The sequence below is a fragment of the Cyanistes caeruleus genome, chromosome 5 (assembly GCF_971803275.1).
Source record: "Cyanistes caeruleus chromosome 5, bCyaCae1.hap1.1, whole genome shotgun sequence".
NCBI lineage: Eukaryota > Metazoa > Chordata > Aves > Passeriformes > Paridae > Cyanistes > Cyanistes caeruleus.
The window spans coordinates 53,354,246-53,374,915 of record NC_141705.1 but is presented as its reverse complement, the minus strand read 5'-3'; the positions used below and the strand labels follow the sequence as shown (position 1 = coordinate 53,374,915).

The 20,670-nt window shown below is 42.2% G+C and overlaps 1 protein-coding gene across 12 annotated transcripts in view; it reads right to left on the bottom strand.

Annotated features, from left to right (window-relative positions):
- The window catches only part of FAM13A (family with sequence similarity 13 member A), a 118,225-nt gene extending 99,695 nt beyond the window's left edge, over positions 1–18,530 (bottom strand). For 5 of the 12 annotated variants that reach the window (XM_023926176.2, XM_086888666.1, XM_023926177.2 and 2 more), the window contains exons 1-4: positions 18,138–18,242; positions 15,382–15,571; positions 12,477–12,686; positions 3,919–4,099 (exon numbers count right to left, since the gene is read on the bottom strand). In XM_023926176.2, coding sequence (XP_023781944.1) covers positions 3,919–4,099; positions 12,477–12,686; positions 15,382–15,571; positions 18,138–18,164 — 608 coding nt within the window. In that variant the 5' untranslated portion in view covers positions 18,165–18,242. Of the gene's footprint in view, positions 1–3,918; positions 4,100–12,476; positions 12,687–15,381; positions 15,572–17,553; positions 18,085–18,137; positions 18,447–18,489 lie in introns of those variants that run through there. The other 7 variants (XM_086888671.1, XM_086888673.1, XM_023926174.2 and 4 more) reach the window with 5 other exon arrangements.
- Positions 18,531–20,670: the final 2,140 nt, after the last annotated feature.

The window sequence follows — 20,670 nt, the reverse complement described above, 5'->3', positions numbered from 1 at the left end:
AGGCTGTTAGAAACCATGGTAAGACATTCATGTGTAACTTCAGATCAGATTTCAATTCTTTCAAGTTCAGCATCTCTGAAACACCCACAGATACCCTACAATCTACCATTTCCTCCATAGCCAAAGACAATATACTTTTCTTGTTACCTTTTGTGTAATTTCTGTTATGTAGTCATTATACATAAATATATGTAATATATTACATATATTTGTTATATGTAATATATTACATATAAATGTATCTAACTCCAGCATTTTAACTAGACACCTGCATTTGTCAGCCACTTTTGGGGGAATGGAGCAATCCCTCACAACATGCTTAATCTCTGTTGGAATGAAACATAACCAAATCACTGAGGACTTGAATGATGGAGGCCACACACAGAGACCATTGCTTGAGAGAGAGCTGCAAAAAATGGGTGCAGATGGATTCTCTGATTACTCTGTTAGACCTCATGTCCTACCATGCCAACCAAAGGACAGGATAAGGGCAGCAGCTCCTTTGATACCCAGCTCCTGGAGAGCAGAGAGGAGGTGAGAAACCCAGCTGGTCCTCTCCTTTTCATCATAAACTGTTAGAGCCAAGCAGAGCCCACACAGCAGGCCTTAACTAAGGCTATGTCTCTCAAAGAGCTAAAATTCAGGTCAATGGACAATAACTTCCTCCACAAGTAACCACACTGCAAATGTTAATGCTCTATACAGATTAGCCCAGTGACAGAAAAGACAACTATTTTTGTTCCTTCATGTTTGTTGTTCCTCCAGGGCTGTATTTCTCAATATACTTGACCTTTGCCTTCCATCACAGTAAATCTGAACAATCCAAGCTGGGAGAAAACAGTGAATCAAATCTCAAATCTTTTTTTTGAGCTGTTTGACCTTGCCCTTTACAAGTTCTTATATCTTACATCACACTTCATTACAAGGAATGCAAATAGCTATTTTTTCCCCTTCTATTCATTAGAAATACAGAAAGCACAAGATAATCTTTCTTAGAAAAGCACCAGTGTAGTTTGTCAAACAGGAAGTAAGGAAGCAGAGGAAGTACTGGATAAGATAAAAGCAGTAAGGGTTGAAAGTTTAGGAGATGGGATACATTACAGAGAATATATGATGTAGAAAAGCAAAGTGAGATTAAGAGACTTAAAATGAAGCCTAAGTATCTGGAAAGTGGCCAAACAGCATGATTTATTCAACTGTTGAACAACTTCAGTTATGGAGTAGGAGATACTATGCTTAAGTAGCTAAATTGTCACTAAAAATACCTTGCCAAAAGAAGTCCTTCACTATCAGCAGATGGGCTTTATCTTCTCTGACACTGTGCATTAACTACACAGACTCTGACATTAATTTTAGGCATGAGTGTGAATTTCTGACAGGAAAAATCTCAGCTCTCTCTGCTTCAGCAGTGTAATTGCTGACAAGTTGGATGCTGAGCCCTCTTTCCTTGTTGTGGAGAAACCCCCCATGGCACTGTTCTGAACAAACAACACAAAGGGAGAGGAGCGTTCGCTTCAGCCTCCTGCCAATATTTAATTTCTGCAGCTCCTCCATGGGCTGCCTGCAGCCACTAGAGAGAGACAGCCCCTGCCAAGCAGGCTTCAGGCAGCCTTACTCTATAGCTCTGAAATGTGTTCTGAGGATCTCCGTCTGGATGCTTGGCCAACCAACTGGTTAAGCCCAATACCTAAAAATAGCACTGCAAGTTCTTTCCTCCTCCTATCAAATCTCTCTTCGTACAGATGGTCACAGTTCCAGCAATATAAGACTGCATCCATTAACACAGGAGAAAAGGGTATTTGAACTGTTGCTCACAATCTTTGTGTCTGGACCACAAGACTGAATTGCCTTGAGAAGATCAAGAACTGATGAAACACATGGCTGAATTATCACATGGTGAAACTTAGTTTAAATAAAAATCTACATCCTTAATTCTAATCTATTTTGGGTCTTTAAAAAACACATTAGCCATTTGGTAAGTGTCAAGCTTTGCTTTCAATGCCTCTTTTGCCACAAGAGCCTTTATTTCAACATGTCACATCTGCTGGGCTGGTTATACTCACATACAGACTCATGAGCCTTTGGTTTTTCACCTCCAGTGAACTCTGCCTTCCTCAGTCTTCTGCAGTGGAATGAGCTGTCTCCATCTCTGTACCTTACAAAAACTCTTATATCTTTTCCATGCTGTCTTAGGAGCAGAGATCTGTTGTGGCAACAACTGTAGAGCTTTTAACACATACAACTTAGGTTTAATGTTAGGAATGCCAATTGCAATTCTGAACCACAATCCTCTGCATTCTACACCAAAAAACATACACAGCTAATTTTTAAACTCCTCTGAAAGAAGTGATGAGTAAACTAAAAAATATTCTAATAGCCACTTGGGAGGTTGAGTCATAGAGATTTAGCCATTGAACTCAAATTCTACTAATTACTTTGTTTATTCTGAACTCTGCTAATACATTTAGACAGGAATTCCCAAACTACCCATATGAATGCAGGTTTAAAAAATTGTTTTGCTTTTCCTTGTCAGAAATTCGCAGTATTGTGCTTCCAGTAATGCTCATATTCATGCATTCCCATGCACACTACTGTTTTTTGAGCACTTTTTCATTTGGAGAGGAAAACAATTCTTTTAAAAATATATTTTATCTTTTTGCACTAACACAGCAAATGCTTCAATCCCGAAATTCATCTTCATCATCCTTCTGCAACATCTTAAGATAAGGCAGCCGTGTAGGACAAGCATTAGTTTAAGCATCTCATTCCTGGTTGTTCTTTCTCTATTCAATGGAAAAAGATATGTTCCTTAAAAAGACACAACAGGCAACACCTATCCTAGGTATGTGGAACTGTCTCAGTGTATTAGAGGAACCTAATTGCTGTTTTCTCTTTAAAGAAATCTACTTCTTTCCGAGAGGAAGCTCAGAGGGATAGATTAAATTAATTGCTTCATGAGACTAAGTTTTCACTAGACAACTCAGTATTAGTCCAGAGCAATATTTTACAAAGATCAATACAAGTGCAACACTGATACAAGGAACTCATTTGTCTCTTTTTGGTGATATCAGGCATCTTTCAAGACTATGACTGAATTAAACTGCTTATGTGTCTCCCATGTCCAAGACCTTGGATGCCAGCCAGCAGGTTCATTGCAGAGGTGAAGGTGCTAACACTGCACTGCATCACTGCAGTGACTCAACAGAAACCTTCTCATTCAACAGTGTTCTTGCACCTAGAAATAACTCTTTTGGCTATCACTGCAAGCTTCACCAGCATGTAAAACACATCTTCAGCACAAGCACCCAGGAACAGCGCCCACTGAAAGAACCTAGTAAAACTATAGAGACCCATAAGGAGTTTTAAGAGATGAGTGGATCCCCACAAGCTCCAGAGCAGTTTCTGAATACACTAGAGGGACAGAGAGCCCAGAAACATCAGCGTCTGAAGGCGTACGCCAGATCACAAGGCCAAACATGTGGACAGCATGCAGTAACCATCTCTAGAAATTATATAGCAGCTGGATGCTGCTTTGGACTCCTTTTCCACCGAAGATCCACCAAGGTTTTGTCAAAGCCTTCTGGAGAGAAGTGCTCATATTAACTGATAGCAAAGAAAGAAACCTGTAAGAGCACAAGTCTCCTTGCACAGATACACTCTGAAGGCTTTTCACTGTTATTATACTTTGGCTCTGCTACCAAAGCAGCAATACAAAACTGATCAACAGTTTAGCAAACAGCAAGGGGAAATGGGAGAATAACTCCACTTCCATTTGGCTCAGAAATAGCTTTAGCACTGAAGTTTAACCCAGAGCCCCAGTCACTGTCTCCATCTGATCACCCTGACAAATCAGACTTCTGGCATCTACATTTCTGGCCACATGCCAGCAAACAGGGAAAAGTAAAACGCCCAACTTACTGAAACAAGTTTGGTCCAAATACAGTGGCAAGATTGCAAAGATTCATCCTGTTCTCTACGTGATGTTCAGCAACCTTTATCAGGAACTGGCACAGGTACTTCAGCAGGCAGTAATGAGCATCAGGCAGCTCTTTAAGGAGTTCTTTCAAGTAACTTTCCTTCAGCATATCATTTCTAGAGTCTAGAAAAAGGAAGAGAAGAAAAAACATACGTATATGGTTTTCTTCATTGCTGCCAACTTAATTACGTGGGTGAGCAAGCAGTGGGAGCTAAAATTCACTCCTGCTTCTGCTCAGAGACACACAACTCCTCAGTTTTCCTCAGGGAACAAACATGTTTCATCTGAGGCTCACCTTGGCCACCAAGGGTGCCATGTCATTCTTACCTTTATGCTGTAACCTTTCTCCTGAGCAGATTGAGCAGTTACAGTCAGCTAAGAGCTTTACAGCATGTTTATCCCCACCTGGCACAGCTAAATCTGCTTTAACTCCCTCTACCAGATCCTCAGATTCTGTGCTCCTTCTGGATGTCACCCCTATGTCCCAAACCCTTCTCATACTATTAGTTCTCCTTCCCATGAAAACCTTCAAAAACAAGAAAGCAAGAATGGTAAAACAAAGTGTCTCCTGAAATGCACAGTGTTGTAACAACACTACAGTAGCTTCTGTGGGTGACAACTCTGCTACAGACTCATGAAGGAGTCTCCCTTCCTGGGACCCAGACTGTTCTGGGCACTGCCACACTCCAAAGAGAGTCAAAATGCGTCCTCATGTTAGAGAGTAGCCTTGTTATACTGTACAATCTTGTAGAATTTAGGTATGGATAAAAGTTTCCCATATTGAAATGAGTCACATCCAAGTATTAAAGTAAAAAAATTGCATGAACTGCACAGATGCTGTGTTTATACAGACTCAGGCGGTGAATACAAGCTTGGCCTCACACACAACTTCTACTTAATTGTGTCCTGCTGCTGGAATTGAACTCGTGCAAATTTTTTGCTCCTCTCCTCTGTCCCAAAAACACCTTCCAAGGAGTGATTTGTGCCCACTAAAATCTTGGGTTTACATGTCAATAAAAGCAAAGTTTTGAAAACAAGTCAGCATTGCCTCCCCATATTTATACCAAAACAGGATGTGTTAATCCTTGCAAATATTAATTCCTAATCTCCACAAAAGTGAAATCTTACTGAAACTTTCACATATGCATGAAAACCCCAAGGACTCTGCAACATCACTTTAAGACAGAAGATCTCATGCCCTAAAGGTTTTCCGCACCAATCTAATTATAAGCAGTGTCCATTAGCATGAGGCCATCTGTGCATTTCTAGTACCTTTTTCTTTATTTATCAGCCTTATGGGTTGCTGGTGCTGCTCTGCTGTATGCCCTGCTACCAGCATGCAGAGAAGACCGGCAGGAAAACATCCCATGGCTTGTGTTGCAAGATAAAAACAACATTTCACATTTGCTCCACGTTTTTTTAGAGAGAGAAAAAAAAAAAGGAAGGGTAAACAAAAATCTTTGAACACCATTTAATATATGGATAAACACTTCAGAAGTCTCATGTTTGTCTTTACCTTTCATTCCCCAGAAATATTCCAGGGCTGAGCTGAACAGTGTTTCAGGAGTAGAGTGCTTTGAAAAGTGGTTAGCTGTGAAAATTAGCAGTCTGTATAAAAATACATGAAAGTGACTCCTGAGAACTCAGCCACTGGTTGCAGTATTATTTCTCTTTTACAATCAGACATTTTTTATGGCTAATAAACCGGATTCATCCTGCAAACAGTTGGGCAAACAAATGAGGTTTTTTATATACTTATTTGCCACTTCATACAGCTGAAACTTGAGGGACTTCATTTGCTTCCAGACTTAGGATTCCTGCCTTACCTGACATGCCTAATGCTGTACATGGCAAGAAAGCCTTTTTAAGTTTTATATGCATGGCAAATTCACTTTTGTGAACTCTGTTTTGGTACCACAGACTTAGTAAGAATTCTTTCATCAGAGCAGACCAAAGTTTAAAAGGCCAGTCATATTACAAATGTTAATATTACATATTAAGACAAAACATTTTAACCAATTGATTAATTATATCCTTTTCTTCTACAAATAAGAAATTAGCTCTTTCAGAAATGTCAAATATCAAATATGCATGAGGCAGGAAAAAAATCTGATTTGCTTGCTTATCACAACCTTTTTTTACAGTTACAGAGAGCGAAAAAAAACCATGACTTTACTACTAGCAATCAGCTTGGCAACAGCAAGAAATCTGATCTATTATTGCAGCAAAATTTCAGGAGGTTTCTGAAGGCTTTATTAAATGGAATAATAAGGAATTTCAGTGCATTTCTACTTGCACTGATCAAAGTGGACCGTACAGTCTCTGACTTGATTACTAATTAACTTTTTATGAATCTTAAAAGAAAACAAAACACAACTAATTTCCATGTAGCAAAAACATTAAAATTCACCTCCTAACATACTTTTCTTCAGGTAACAAAGCAACTAGCACAGTGTCTTCTACTACAAATTGTCTGCAGTAATGATAAGGAAAGCCAAAGCCATCTCTCAGAAAAAATGTCCTTCTCCCATCACCATCACCCTGTCATCTAATTAGGCAATGCCCTTGATAACTAACTGCCTCCCTGAGTCTCCCACTGGGACTTTAGACTGATGGGTACTTTTTCATTTACTGGAGGAATTTCCATCCCTTCCAAGCTAGGAAGATGCTAATAACCACCAGAAAACATTCCAAACATTTTGCACTCTGACAACAAACAGAGCTATTGGGCCCGTGGCCTTAGTAGCATTTTCTGGGTGGATGTCCCTGTTGATTAACCATGATGTTTTATGGGGTGCGAATCAACATTAAAAATGTTATTGCTGGGCACAGCCAAACCTTTGTTCATTTCTGTACTTTCAAGAACAGAGACAGATACCACATCACAAGATCATGAGAAATAACCCTAACTGAAGGACGTGGAGACACTGAGTAACATGAGGCAGCAAACCCCATCTACTGAGCCATCAAATTCCTTCTCCTTGTGAAATCTAAGAAAGAAACTAGGGCTTTGCTCCCTCTCCTCCTTCTCCAGTGAAGAGACAAGGGAAGGAACTCAAACTTTTCTTCCAAAAGAATCCAAAAATCAAAAGCAATTAGTTGATTCTTCTGCTGATGACATTTCATGGATTTCAGCTTCATTTTTAAAAAATCCTTTTATAATTCATGGTGAATCTTCTAGACAGTGACATGCATACACAGTATTCCGTGCACTTTGTACAGTTCTCAGGACAAGTCCATTACTGCTATCCATGGCTGTATTTCTTCAATTATAACAACTGATCAAAGCTGCTCTTTATTAGAGAGCAAAAATAGTCTTGAGTCATAACAATTCTTTGGAGCATTCCTCCTCCTTTTCAGTTTGCTTCGAAATCAGTCACTAAGGTTTACTGAGATGGTAGTGACTATCAAAAAAACATCAAATCACCAGGGTGGTTTATGCTATTCATGATTTTCAAGCACAGCATATCCAGTTCTTTTGAAAATTTTGCATAGGGAAAAGGAGGAAAATAAGAATGAAGGCTAAGAGAAAGGTGCTCTCAAGGCAGACAAAGACATTCAACTTTTTATTTTGGGAGCCTTCCAAAAGACATGTGCAATAGACAGCATCTCAGCCAAGGCCTGCAAGAGAAGCCTAGCTAGATGTGCAGTCAGGAAGGGCTGGAAACCAAGAACGAAACTGAGGGAATTGGGCTGAGGAACAGAACAAAACCAGCAGCCTCAGGCCATGTATAGGCTCAGCAGCCAGAGGACGTAAAATACCAAGGAAGACCAAGGAAGCCAGCAAGGGCAGTTGGCACCTCAAAGCTGAACTAGGGACTCATTACTGAGGAACGAGTCAAGGAGAAAAGTGAAAAGGACAGGCAGCCTCTCCAAAAATGTTAATTAACTAGAAACAGGAGTCTCAACAGTGTAGGAGGTACAGACACATTTGTGAGGGTGTTTTCAGCCTCACTTAATTTCAGCATACACCCACAGCTCATAACCAGAGGGACATATTTTCCAATAGTTCATGCTATTTCTGAACATATTGAGTGTCTCTGACATACTAGAGACACAATCTAATTCCCTAATTCATCTCTGTTCATGTTACTCCTTCATGTTGCCTGAACTTCACTAAAGACGTGGAATTCCTGCAAACAGGTGTGCATAATTGTTTTGCTGAAGTCTCAAATGGTCTGACCCCAGATGACTCCAGCCCAGAAGCACTGAAGTCACATTACCACAGTGCCCTCACCAATTATCTGTGCTGTGAGGTGAGGAAGAGAGCCTATTGCTCAGTGTCATGCTACCACTGCATAGCTTCCAGCTGCCTTGCATGCTACCAGACCGGAGGGCAGACAGCAAAGCTTGCATCTGTCGGCAGCTCTCAATGTGCCCCGGGAAGCTGATCCCTGGCACAGAGGCAGCAGGTTGTGCACTGCAGTACCACGGCACCCACTGGGCTGTGGGAGGAATTAAAGCATTTCTTTCCACCTCTGCAATCTATGGGAAGTGGAACTCCACTCTCTCTGCCAAGAAACAATCTGCGTCAGACACTGTCCCTTAGACATGATCCTGCCCCAGAGGGAAAAAACAAATCATGCCTTGCTGCCATCAGGAGCAGAAATGATGGAAACCTTCCTCATAAGATGGCTGCCATCACAATCCAGCTTGAGACACCTCACTCTCTATCATTATGGCACTTTGCAGCGCTGTATTTATCCTTCATTCCAGCTTACTGGATGAAGAGCACACTTCTTCTGCAACTCTGGTGAGTGTCATCTGCATAAAAATCCAGTTCCAAGAGTTTTTACTACAAAACGAACGTCCTCATCACATGGAAAATAGAAGTTATTTCTCTAGCTTGGAAACAGCTCCAATAACACTAAAATTACCATAAAAGCCAAAGGAAAAGGTTAAAATCATGTCAGAAGAGCCTGGTGAATCACAGATCTCTAAAGAATCAGATTTGGTGCACTGCTGCAGTTACCATGGCTAAAAGGTCAGCTCTCATCTATTCATTTTCATGGTCATTGTTCAGATTGAAATTTGACCTCTAAAATCCCCAAGCACAAGCTGTATTTTTGGTTCTGCTTGTTCATGTAGCTCAAATAGCTGCTGGCTACTAAGTGTTCTGTAAACTGACCTGTTGATCCGGAAGGGAGCTGCTCCTTCCCTTCCACTGCCTCCCATCCCTCTCCCTGAAAAAGGCAAGGCTGTTCACAGGCACCAGACAAAACCCTGCCAGCCATCACAAGCTGTGAGCAGAAGGAGGTATGTGACACAGAACTCATGTCTTGCTGCTGTCCACTGAAAAAGTATAAATTCTACAGGATGAGCAATGTCAAGAAGCCAGACTGATGAAATAGCATTAAACTATTAATTATTATTAATTAGACTGAGTAAGAAAGGAAGACAGAGTTTGTATTTCACTGTACCTCCGCTGGAGGAGGGAATGAAACAACAACAGAAAGAAATTTACAGTACAGTAGCACTTTGTCTTGAGGAAAGCCAGTGACCTGTGAAAGGGGTAAGAGCTGTGCGTACAGTTCCTAGTATGTACAGATGTTTTAAGAGTCAGTAATCACGATACAGAAGATAAGGAATGAAAAGCCAGAGGGAATAAACAAGCTCAGACAGGGATTGCTGTATGGGAGCTGCTAATTTCTGGCTGAGGTTTCTCAAACTACAGCCCATTTTGCACAAGTGGGAACAGCTCTGCTCTGCAATGAAGCCTCAGCCACAAAAGAGATTTTGATGGACATTTTTCATCCCAGAACTCCCCATAAGGAGCAGCCTTTATTTGTTAGGCACTGTGAGGAGACCAGCCAACAACAAGGTCACTCTCAGTGCGTCCCTGGCCTGCGCTTGCAACACACATCTCCGATCAACATCCCATCTCCCACTGCCACCGTCCTTCTCCAAGGGCACAGAGAGAATGCCAGGACACACCACAGTACACTACAGGATGTTTTATGGAGCTGCTTAGTCTTGGCAATATGCTGAATATTTATGTAAACAGAAGTACTTTAAGATTTGAGGGCAGCATGCAGAGTTCTGTTTCACACAACACTGCACAGGCTGCAGATAGCAATGTCAAACCAGCTGTTTGGACTTCCTGAACACCAACAGGACAGCTTCTCTCTTTCATAATAGGGCAGATTATTTTTCTTTGATTTGGTAACAAATTTGATAGCTGGAATTGAAAAGGGTTACAGCTACAGGTAAAATCTGTAATTTTCAGTACAGATACTTTTTACTAGAGGAATCACTCTCTAACCATTTTTATAGTAAGTAAAGTAACTATGTGTTCTTCTCAGGCCAAGATCTCAGCTGGTTTAAAAAATGGTGATAACAATCCCTAAAAATACACCAAAAGAAATCTAACATAATCCTTAAAAAACCTTTCCCATGCAAAGCTTCAACAGGAGGGAACGCAGGGGTTGTGACAGAGCTTGTATTTGCCTTCACTGCAGATGTGTTGCAAAGTGGCTCCAGATTCAAAGTTATTTTTTAATAACTTGTTGACTCAGAAACAGTTTGACCTACTCTTTTCACAGTTTACAAAACGAACACCCAGGCATGCACTCTCCTGGTGCCATTTTGCAACCAATACCCTTGCACATACTTTGATAAGTGAACAGATAACTCCTGCAATCCTGCACAGCTGGTTGATCATTTAACTGCAAGCAAATGCCCACCTACCACTTAAACTTAATCTGAACACAGTGAAAATCATCGGTGCCTTTCATAACCACTCATTGATGCTGTGTTTTCTAGGGCATGAAAAACCCTTCAAGTTTTCATCAAACTTTACAAAAGACTTCCCCTTGCCACAACAGCCAACTGGCATTTTTCGAGTAAGACTTTTTATTCCCTAATCAAAATTATTTTGGCACTAAGCTTGATCTTATTGTGAAATACAGGCAAACTTTGCTATGAAGACACATCACAGCTGGATTTTTGCAGAACTGGGTTCATAGGTTACACCAGTAATTTTATTTAGAAATAAGAAAGTTTGGTGAGTAAATCTGCTAAGTAATGACACCTGTCTCATTTCCCTAGAAAGCACTGGGGATTTTGCCTTTCCTGTGGGAGACAGAACAAATTAACCTTTCCACAAATACCACAAACAGCACTGTTCACAAAGGACATCAGTAGTTCCTGGTACAATACACCAATATGACCTTTGTGGGGGACAGATATCTGAAACAGCAAAGGTGTGACTTATTTATTTATTATTAATTTACACTTAAACTGTGAGTTATGAGAAAGAACACAAATACAGCTCATGAGTCAGACCTGGTGAAATCTGAAAGTCCCCAAAGAAAGCACAGCAATGACCAGAAAAAAGGGACTTTCTAAAACAAGAGCACCTTCCTACAAAACACTTTCTGCACCCTATCCTTGTGCTCCAGACAACTTTACTAAATAGGGAAGGTATTTTACAGTTCACATACAGCCTACAGCTGGAATGTCTGCACTCAAGGTAAAGCACAAAGCTGTGCAACATCAACACTCCCTATAGCCCACAAAACAAAACAGAGAAAGAAAAAAAATGGCACTATTCTCATTCCTCTTGGAAATGGCTAAACCTCCTCTCCACTGAAGGCAAGGAAAGTGGAAGGGAGACCTCAAGACAAGAGTCTGAGAACTTTGCATCATCTTCCGCTAGGGATGCCTGTCAGAGAGCATGTTACTCCTCTGCCTTCTCCAGTAACTTTACCCACTCACCTTGCAGCTTCTTAGGAAAACATACAGAAGAAGTGATGACTGCCTTCAGCAAGAGAGATGAACTGTCAGTGACCCACATGGTCAATGAACAGGACCAACCACCACTTATTCCACCTACCACCACCAGAGATTGTCAGATACAGATGAATTAGATTGAAACTTGAATAATCCTCTTTAAAATGATTTCTCAACTTTCCACAGCAGAAGTGCTGCTCCTTCCTATGGTTGATCTACTGCTTGAAGGTGGATGAGGGGACATGAATAAAACAAAAAAAGAAATCCTCCAGGTTGTGTGCTATGACAGGGAATAAAACATAAAGTCTGCTGTTACTTGCTAACTGGTTCTTTTTTTTAATGGACAATCACATTACTTAGTGAGAAGCAGAAACTTTGGCAGTGTATGCTTTTGGCCCAATCTGACAAACAGATGAAGTTCTCACTTCTCAGAGTTCATTACAGTGAAAATGCCAGGAACCACCCCAATAAACAGAAGTAAATCTATGTCCTAAAGAGACTGCAATTATTTTCTACAAGCATACCCTAAAAAGACAGCTGATCATTTCACTTTTTATTCAACAGATATAACTGGATTAGAAAATCATAAATAGTCCAGACTTTACTAAATACATGAGAAACATTTTTCTGCCTCTTGTAACAGAACTGCACATCAAGGGGCAGGTAAGAGGTGAAGCCAAAGCAAACGAGGAACAAAGTAAGTAAACTAAGAAACCAGTTATCCAGGAAGAAAGTGCATAGAAGGACGAACACTTTACCTCTCACTTACCCTGGTAAAGCTGAATGAACCTGGGATGTAAGGCAGATGTGATAATTCCATCTGGCAACTCTCTCAAAAACAGTTTCAGCAGACTGGCTGCTGAGTACACATCACCATCTTTAACAAGTTCCACCTCTTCCCCACGCTCGTACTGCAGACGCAGCTGCTCCACCATTTTCATGCTGCCGTTCACTCTGAAGAGACCTTCTTGTGTCATTCCTGTAATTATAAATTAAGATTGAGCTAAACCAGCACATCCCAGTGACATGATCAAACAGATGTTCTAGTTTGAATAACACACATGTAGTAATACAAACAAGGGCAATCAATACACCACAACATAAAAGAAAATACTACTTTGTTCCCAGAAACTCCCTCTAGTCAGGTAGTTAGATTATCATCAATAACAAATACTAATGACAAGACCTTGAGGCCTGGAATACTCTTTTGAGGACCCACAGTACTGCAATGCCGCTGAGTTGTCTCACACCATGAGAAACCACTGAGACAGACATTTTCCATTGGTATATTTCAACAGAAAAGGATCCTAACAAAGGACTCTACAAAACATTTCAGCTGTTTCATTTTTGCAAGCAGCCCATTACCTTGAGCAGGACTACCATACTAACACATGTGATTACTTCCAGCTTCATGTTCCAGGATAACAGGATCTTACCTGTGACCATCCATCATGAGGCAAAAACATCTGATTATGTGTGCTGAGTGCAACAGTAACTCCATAGTGAGTTCTGCAACTTTATGGTAGTAGTAAATGTCAATAAGCAAATAACGTACCGTGGACAGCACAAAGTATTTCACAATGAAAAAGAAATTATATCACTCATTACAGGCCAGACACCCCACACCCAGTAAAGGAGATGTACAAAAAAGTAGGCTTCAAGAGTAGAAGCCAGGCTAATCATACTAAATTGAACAACACTTTCTAGGCATTTGTTAAGATTCAATACCTGCAGTGAAGACCCTAAAACCGACCTCAGTAAATTATTTTTTCCCTAGAACACTTTCACCACAAAAATTCTGCCTTTCTAATACTGTGTCTATAGACCTGCTTGTTCTTCCTCAGAAGCTTAACACTAGGAGGATCGAATATGTACTGTTTTCATCAGTTCACACTAGGCATCAAGGAACTGCTATCTGACAGAATGCTTCCAGTCCAGGAAATCAATTTTGAGGCAGCAGAGTTTGTAGAGAAAAATAATCTCTTTTATTGGACTAGAAGACAAACTGCTCTAGTAAGGAGAAAAAAATGGACAAGCACTCAAACATTTTACATGACTTATGTGAGATACTGCTGGCAGAGCTTGTATTCCTGCATTCACAACAAAATGCATTCTCATGTGACATGCTGTGCTGCCATCTCGAGGGCAGAAAATGCCTCATCACATTAAAGATTTTGGTTTATGAACATTAGGTGAGCAAAGGCCACAGCCCCCACACAGATCTAACTTCCTTCCCCCTCTCCCACTCATTTATGGAGATAAAGAGAGGCTAGAACATCCTGAAAACAGTAGTTAGAAACTACCAAATACAGTACAGGGAAATTTGGTTTCATCTATAAATTTGGAAATATGCAGCTTAATGTAAACTTAGTTTAAGAAAGTAGCTGCCCAGCAGTCAGCTCAGCCTGGGTGATGGGACCTTTGTTAAAAATGTCTGCACAGTTAACCTTGCCATTAATTCAGAAAACAAACCTTACATAGACATGGGACACCAATTTCAACACCTTTCCATATAAGAGGGTATCTTTGAGATCTTGCTTGCATTTTTGAGAAAAAGAATAGCCTTTATTTTTATCAGGGCCAGACAATCAACTTGGCATTCAGATGCCCAGCTAATCTTGCTGCAGAGTAAAAAACTTGGCTTGTTTAGTCCATGTTTGGGACACAGTTGTGTGGGATTCCAATCTTTTTGGAATCCCACACAACTGTATGGGATCTTTTGGAACACAGAGCACAGCCCACAACTTGCAGTCAAGAGTGTTGGTCTTGATCTTTCTGGTTTTGATTAAACTCTAAATGATGGAAATCTTTTTTCATTTTTTTTCTCTTCCAGTGTCCTATCAAACCACTTTAAGGCAGGTTGAAGTATATCAAGCAAGATGCTGCTGTGTAAAAGTAGGATCATGTTTTAAATTTGCATTGTACCTCCCAGCTAATTTTCAAGCTATGTTTGCATCTATGAGTTTCTGAGGATCTATCAAGATGCAGTCATAGACTCTAAGCCTCTACAATTTGACTATCATTACTGAGCAGCTAATAGAAAAACCTTAGGGTTAAACCAGATGCAGCTCCTTAGAAGATGAAATTACCACCACAAAACCTTTCCTATTGTTGACCAAATGCCATGCAAGACACCTGTGCACCAGTGGTGCTGTAGGTTTCTGCAAGGAGATGTATTTCAACAACAGGAACTAAAGTCCCATAAAATGAATGCAAAGAGAAGCTAAGAACTGAACATCTACTTTCTTGAGGGGATTAATAATAACTGGAATATATCTGAAAACCTGTAAGAACATGTATTCCTTTTCAGTAATATTCTCTGACGGCATGTGTGTGAATGTGTGTGCCTGTGACTATCTCTATACAGAGAAAGTGTTAAAAACAAATGTTTTGCATCTGGAAGATGACACAAATCTTCACAAATGGAATACATTCCATTTATAAACTGAACAGTGTGTTTACAAGTGTGCTGCTGCCTAACACTGTAGTTCACCTTTATAAACATACTAAGAAGTAAATTCAGTATCAAGGCAGAAAAAAAAAAAAAGAAGCAAACCACATACAGTAACATTCTTTGCCTGTGGTTCATGCCACAAAAAACCCACATTCTTCCCTTTGAAGAGTCTTACCTAAAGAATGTTACTAAGGAGAAGTGACTCCACTCACAAGCTTACCATGCTGGGTGAGGTACTCCACTATATTCCACACAACTATCGGGATTCCATTTTTGCTCAGTCCCTGCTGCTGGAGCTCCAGAAGGCTCACACCAAACACCTTTGGACAGGTCGTGTCCCTCTGCTTGTTCAGTGGAAACACAGCTATCTTTTTCATGTCCTCCTTCAGTCTCACAGCCGATTTGCTTTGCTTAAAGGAGCAGAAGGAAGAAAAACGTGCATTAGTCACATTTGCTGAAGAAGGTTGTGGTGTGGTCACAACACAAGCACATCCATCAAGAATGGCTTTTACACTCCAGCACAAGGGTTTTGCCCCACTTCGTTTTAATACACAGGAAAAATCCTCTGTGAAGTATGAAAGTAAAAATGAACTGAGAAAACACTAGAAGAGGAACAAGAATGTAGGTAGTCTGTAGGTAAGGGAGAAAGACTTTTGCAGACAAGCTTGTCACTAGAATAACAAGTAACTGGGAGTAAGCAAGCAGAAGACTGCTGTGTTAACTCAAGAAAATCACATGGGTTACAAAAGCAACTGGACAAACACAAACAATCCCAATACACCACCAGTAGCTCAGCTTGTCTCCAGGATGCCTGTCAGGGCAGTACTCTGGAGAAGGTTCATTACACTCTTCTTCCAAATACCATTTCCTAGGGATTCATTTTGGCTACTATCAGGTGAGATAGATCCTTATGAAAGATTTTCTGTTGTGTTTACTATCTTCTAAGTCTGAAATTTAATTACTGAGGTTTTAAGGTTAGGAAGGGGACTATGTAATCTAATCACACATAACAAGGGGGGTGGAAATCCCACTGCACAATAAACCCTTAATCCCATAGGTTCTTCTGGAGGCACAACACTCTCACAAGTTTTGAGTTGCAGTGAGAGAGAAACCATGGGAGGATAGTTAATAAAACCCAGGGGAATAAAACAATATACGATTAATTTATAGCACTGATAATAGGCAGAAATCTTAATCAGCCTACAGGATTGCACATTTGAGAAGACAGTTCAAGGCAGAGCAGGACCATCACCCCACCACAGTTGGGTGCAATCACTCTGCAGGAACTGGGAGCCACTGCTATCAGAGTTCAATCTGTTTAAGAAGGCCACCACTGGCATGGTGCTTAAAAATAAACTTATTCCTACTGTGTTTCATTAACAAACTGGTAGTAGAAACTGTACACATGGAGAATACTGTATAGTAACACAAAAAAGTGCTCAGACTCTAGCCTAAGTCTTGACACTTCACTAAGACAGATTTTATCACAGCATACATATTTTATTTTAAACAAGCCTTTAAAATCCCTTCACTTGAGACACAATATTTTTACAGTAGTCTGTAAGCAACATGAACATCTGCTGTTTTGCTATTAAGCATGACTGTCCTTTCAGATATAAAATGATCTGGCAGTTCACTCACTTGGCTGTGCTTTTCCCATTAAACAGTTATTTGAAGCATATGTGTGCTCTACGGTCCCAGGTCCTACACAACACTCGTGTGATATTTACAGAAGATGTTGCTTATATAAACATCACAAGTATGTTTTACTATTTCTGAAACAGAGCCGCAATATAGCACTGACCATCTTATAAATATTTATAAAGAACAGTAAATTCATCAGTGTTTGAACTAAAATTTTACTAACATTAAAATACCACATCTCTTTTAAAAAGACATGTTCCCATTCAAGATTAAATGAACAATAAACAATATTTATTCCAGGAAGAGACATGACAAGGGAAAAATCATGTAGACTAGGTTGAATTCAGAAGACAGCAAAAATCCTTTGAGCAGTTTCTGAGCAGCTGTGATGCTCAGGGAGCTTTTCCAATTAAGGCCCTCAATTAGCCTCACAATCTTGCTCAGTTACAGGTTTCCAGCCTGTTTCAACATTTGAAAACCTGAGTCACTGAGCTGGATTTACTTGGGGAAACTCACTATTTAAATCCGCTTGAGAACCGACAGACATTGCCATGTCCAGAGAAACAAGAAGAAATTTTTGAGCTTGTTTCAAGATCCGAAGAGGCTGTGCTAACTAGGAACAAAAAAATTATGCGGTTATCCAAAATACACATCTAACCAAAATCAAAATAAAACCATCCCCTCAAAACAGCTCTGAAACAAAGAGTTCAGTGTTACGTTGCTTTATAAATGGAAGATCTGACTTTACCCAGGAAAAGCGTGTCCAAGTATTAATGCCACTGTTGCTGATTTCCAAAACTGGGAAAGCAACTTAATCATCCTTGCACGATGCCGCCAAAAAGTGCCGCCCAGACACTTGGAAAAAAAGCTATTTATACGCCACAGGGACGCACTTTTACAGCTCATCCAACAACTTTAACGCAGGGAACGCGGCAGCACAGTTGCTCTCTGGGTTTAAAAAAAAATTTAAAAAAAAGAAAAAAAGAAGCGGGGGGGAGGGGAGGAAAAAGGTAAAGAAAACCGCCTGGAATCGCCTTTACGAATCTCTGCATTTCCTAAGCGAGCGGCAGCTGCCGAGCGGGAAGAAGGAGAAAGAAAGAAAGAAAGAAAGAGAAAGAAGAAGAAAGAAGGAGAGAACAGATGGAGAGCGCCCGGGACACGGAGAAGGCGGCGGGCCCGGACCGGCCTCCCTTGCCCCGGCCCCGTGAGGGACCCCGGCGGAGGGCGGGGGCAGGAGAGGCTGATCCAGCCGCCATCCAGCCGCTCCCGGCCCCGCTCCGCCGGCAGCGCCGCCCCGCTCCCGTGCCCGTCCCGCCGCCTGCCCCTACTCACGCGTACGGCCAGCGCCCCGGCCCCCATGCCGGCTGCCGCTCCGCCCCGGCCGCCCGCCCTCGCTGCTCCCGCCGGGGCCCTGCCGCCCGCAGCCCCGGCCCCGAGCTGCCGCCCGCCGCCCCGGCCCGCCCCGCCGCCCGCGGGGGGAGCGGAGTCGGGCCCCCGCCTCCCGCCGGAGCGGCCCGGAGGGCTCGACGGGGGTGGGTCTGCCTCCCGGAGCTGCCCCGGGTCGTGGCGGGCGGAGCGCGGGCCCCGCGGCTGCACCGAGCGGCCCCCGGGCATCGCCGAGGCCCCGGGCCGCGCAGCCCGGACCTGCCGCTCGGTAGCGGGGCGGGGAGCGGAGCGGCTCCGCTGGCGTGCGAGCCGGGCTCGGGCACGGCCGCTGAGCCCAGTAACGTTAGCGGGGTGCGGGGGAACCGCAACCGCGCCCGCCCCAAGGGCGAACGGAGCCGGGCAGCGGGGCCTGGAGCCCGGGCAGCCGCGCCGAACGAACCCCTCTGTGCCACGGCACGGCCGCGGCCCCGCTGGGCGGGATGCGGTGCAACACTTGGCCTGAGTCTGGAAAGCGTGAAGCGGTCCAAGCATAGCCCCCCGTTATCGTTTTCCGTCTAGGGATGTGTTGGTGAACTAGAGAAAGGTTAAAGCGAAAAGCGGAGGGGAGGACACCCCACACGGCTAGCGACTGCCAGCCGGCACGGCACAGCAGTGGCGAGGAATGTATTTTCCCCAGTGCCCTGCTCCAGGTCACTGCCGCCCGCCCGGAAGCAGTGTTTGTCCTAGAAATTCAAATTACGCTTCAAACCAGAACTGGGGAGTTGTGGCGTTTGACTTTTTTTGTGGGAGAAAAGCAGAACACACACTTTGCCCATGCTATCCACTTAGATGTAAGCAGGGCCTGAGCATCGGGGTAGGAGGGAAGGTCTTTGGAAAGTGCCTCTCAGAAATACTCGACTCTGGCACAGGGACAAAAGAAAGTCTAGCCAAGTAGAGAAAAGGAGAGGAAGAAGAGCGATCTCTTTCATGTTTAGTTTCTGTTTTCCTCTCTAAGCCACTCTAACCCAAAATTGCATCTTCCCCAGTTGGTAAGTTTACAAAAGTTAGACCTAGTTAGCACTGATGTTTTAATTTCACTTTAGGACTGTGAATTGATAAAGCATCCTCCCTCTTCTAGCCCCCTCTTTACTGTAAGCCTCTAACTTATTTTTCACATGAATCACACACTGCCCTTTTCTTCTTAGTCCTAAATGCAGCTTCACCGGGACAACCAATGGTGTGTTTCAAACCGTGATCCAGAGAGGGAATGACGAGAATCTGCAACTCCTTGGAGACTGCAGTGGGGGGGGTGAAGAGTTCAAACATGAACACACAGCAGTGAACAGCAGCTATGGCATTAAGGCTTTCATATTTCATAAATACATGTTGGAGAGGTAGCAGGTACATACTCATTCTATAAAAAGCAAAACCCAAAATCAAGCTTTCGCATATCAGATCCTAGGAAGTCACACTTTCTGCCAAGCCACTGGAGCACTTGGGGCCATGATAGGCTGGTCACTTTTCTCTGTGTTGATAATGACACTTTGGTACTGGCTTCAAGTCCTGAGAGAAATGAAGGCCAGTTACTTGTTTCCTGTGTGGCAGAAGAACCAAACCCAGACTGAAACTTCCACAATTGCCTTTGTCCCCTCCTGACATTACAGAGGACAAACAACCCCCGTGCAGGACAGAGAAAGATTTACCTGAACTTTTCTTAACCCCAGCCCAGAATTAAATGGATTCCTTCCTGTACCTTCCACCTTTCCCACAGAGACACGTTTCTATATATCCTGATTTTCTTCTCCTCCCAGCAGTGAAGCACCACCCTTTATGGTGACTCTTCAAAAAAAAAGGTGTGATGAGTGGGGAACAGCAGTATGTGCTTCTGGTGCCACAGAAATCAGCTAAGATGCTGTGGTATTTGACTCTAGGTTGCACTTTACTCAGAAAACCTTCACTATTTTCCTGCAGAAAATTCAGAAAATCCTTCGAAAACAAAAAATCAGAAGCGGTTGTGCCTATTACAGAGAAGCAGAAAATTCCCCAAACCCAACAACAAAAAACACACCTCTGTATACAGCTCCCATTATGCTATTTAATGTTTTCTGGCTAAGATGTTGGATCAAACAACTGTCTCTTCCCTTTTCTACTCTTGAGGAATGTAGCATTGCATGTACAGAACAACCACAGGATGAATATTTATGCAGCTTATCATAGAATAAGTCTAGAGCCATGAGAGCTCAAATCAGAGCAAAGGCATTGTGAAAGTCTGGTGAAAAGTCAGTGAGAGCCGTAAGTTGTGTATAGCTGGCTTTTATCATAATTATGCCCACCTACCTTGGGTCACACAGTTGTTCCCTGTAGTTCTCCACTATGTTGTTAGATCTGTGTAAGAGTAAAACATTTATAAAATGTTAAGCTCGATGGCTTTTTAACATGCCTGTCTTTTCAGGGCAGCCAACAGAATAAATTCACTAGCTGAGATACATCCCTCCATCAT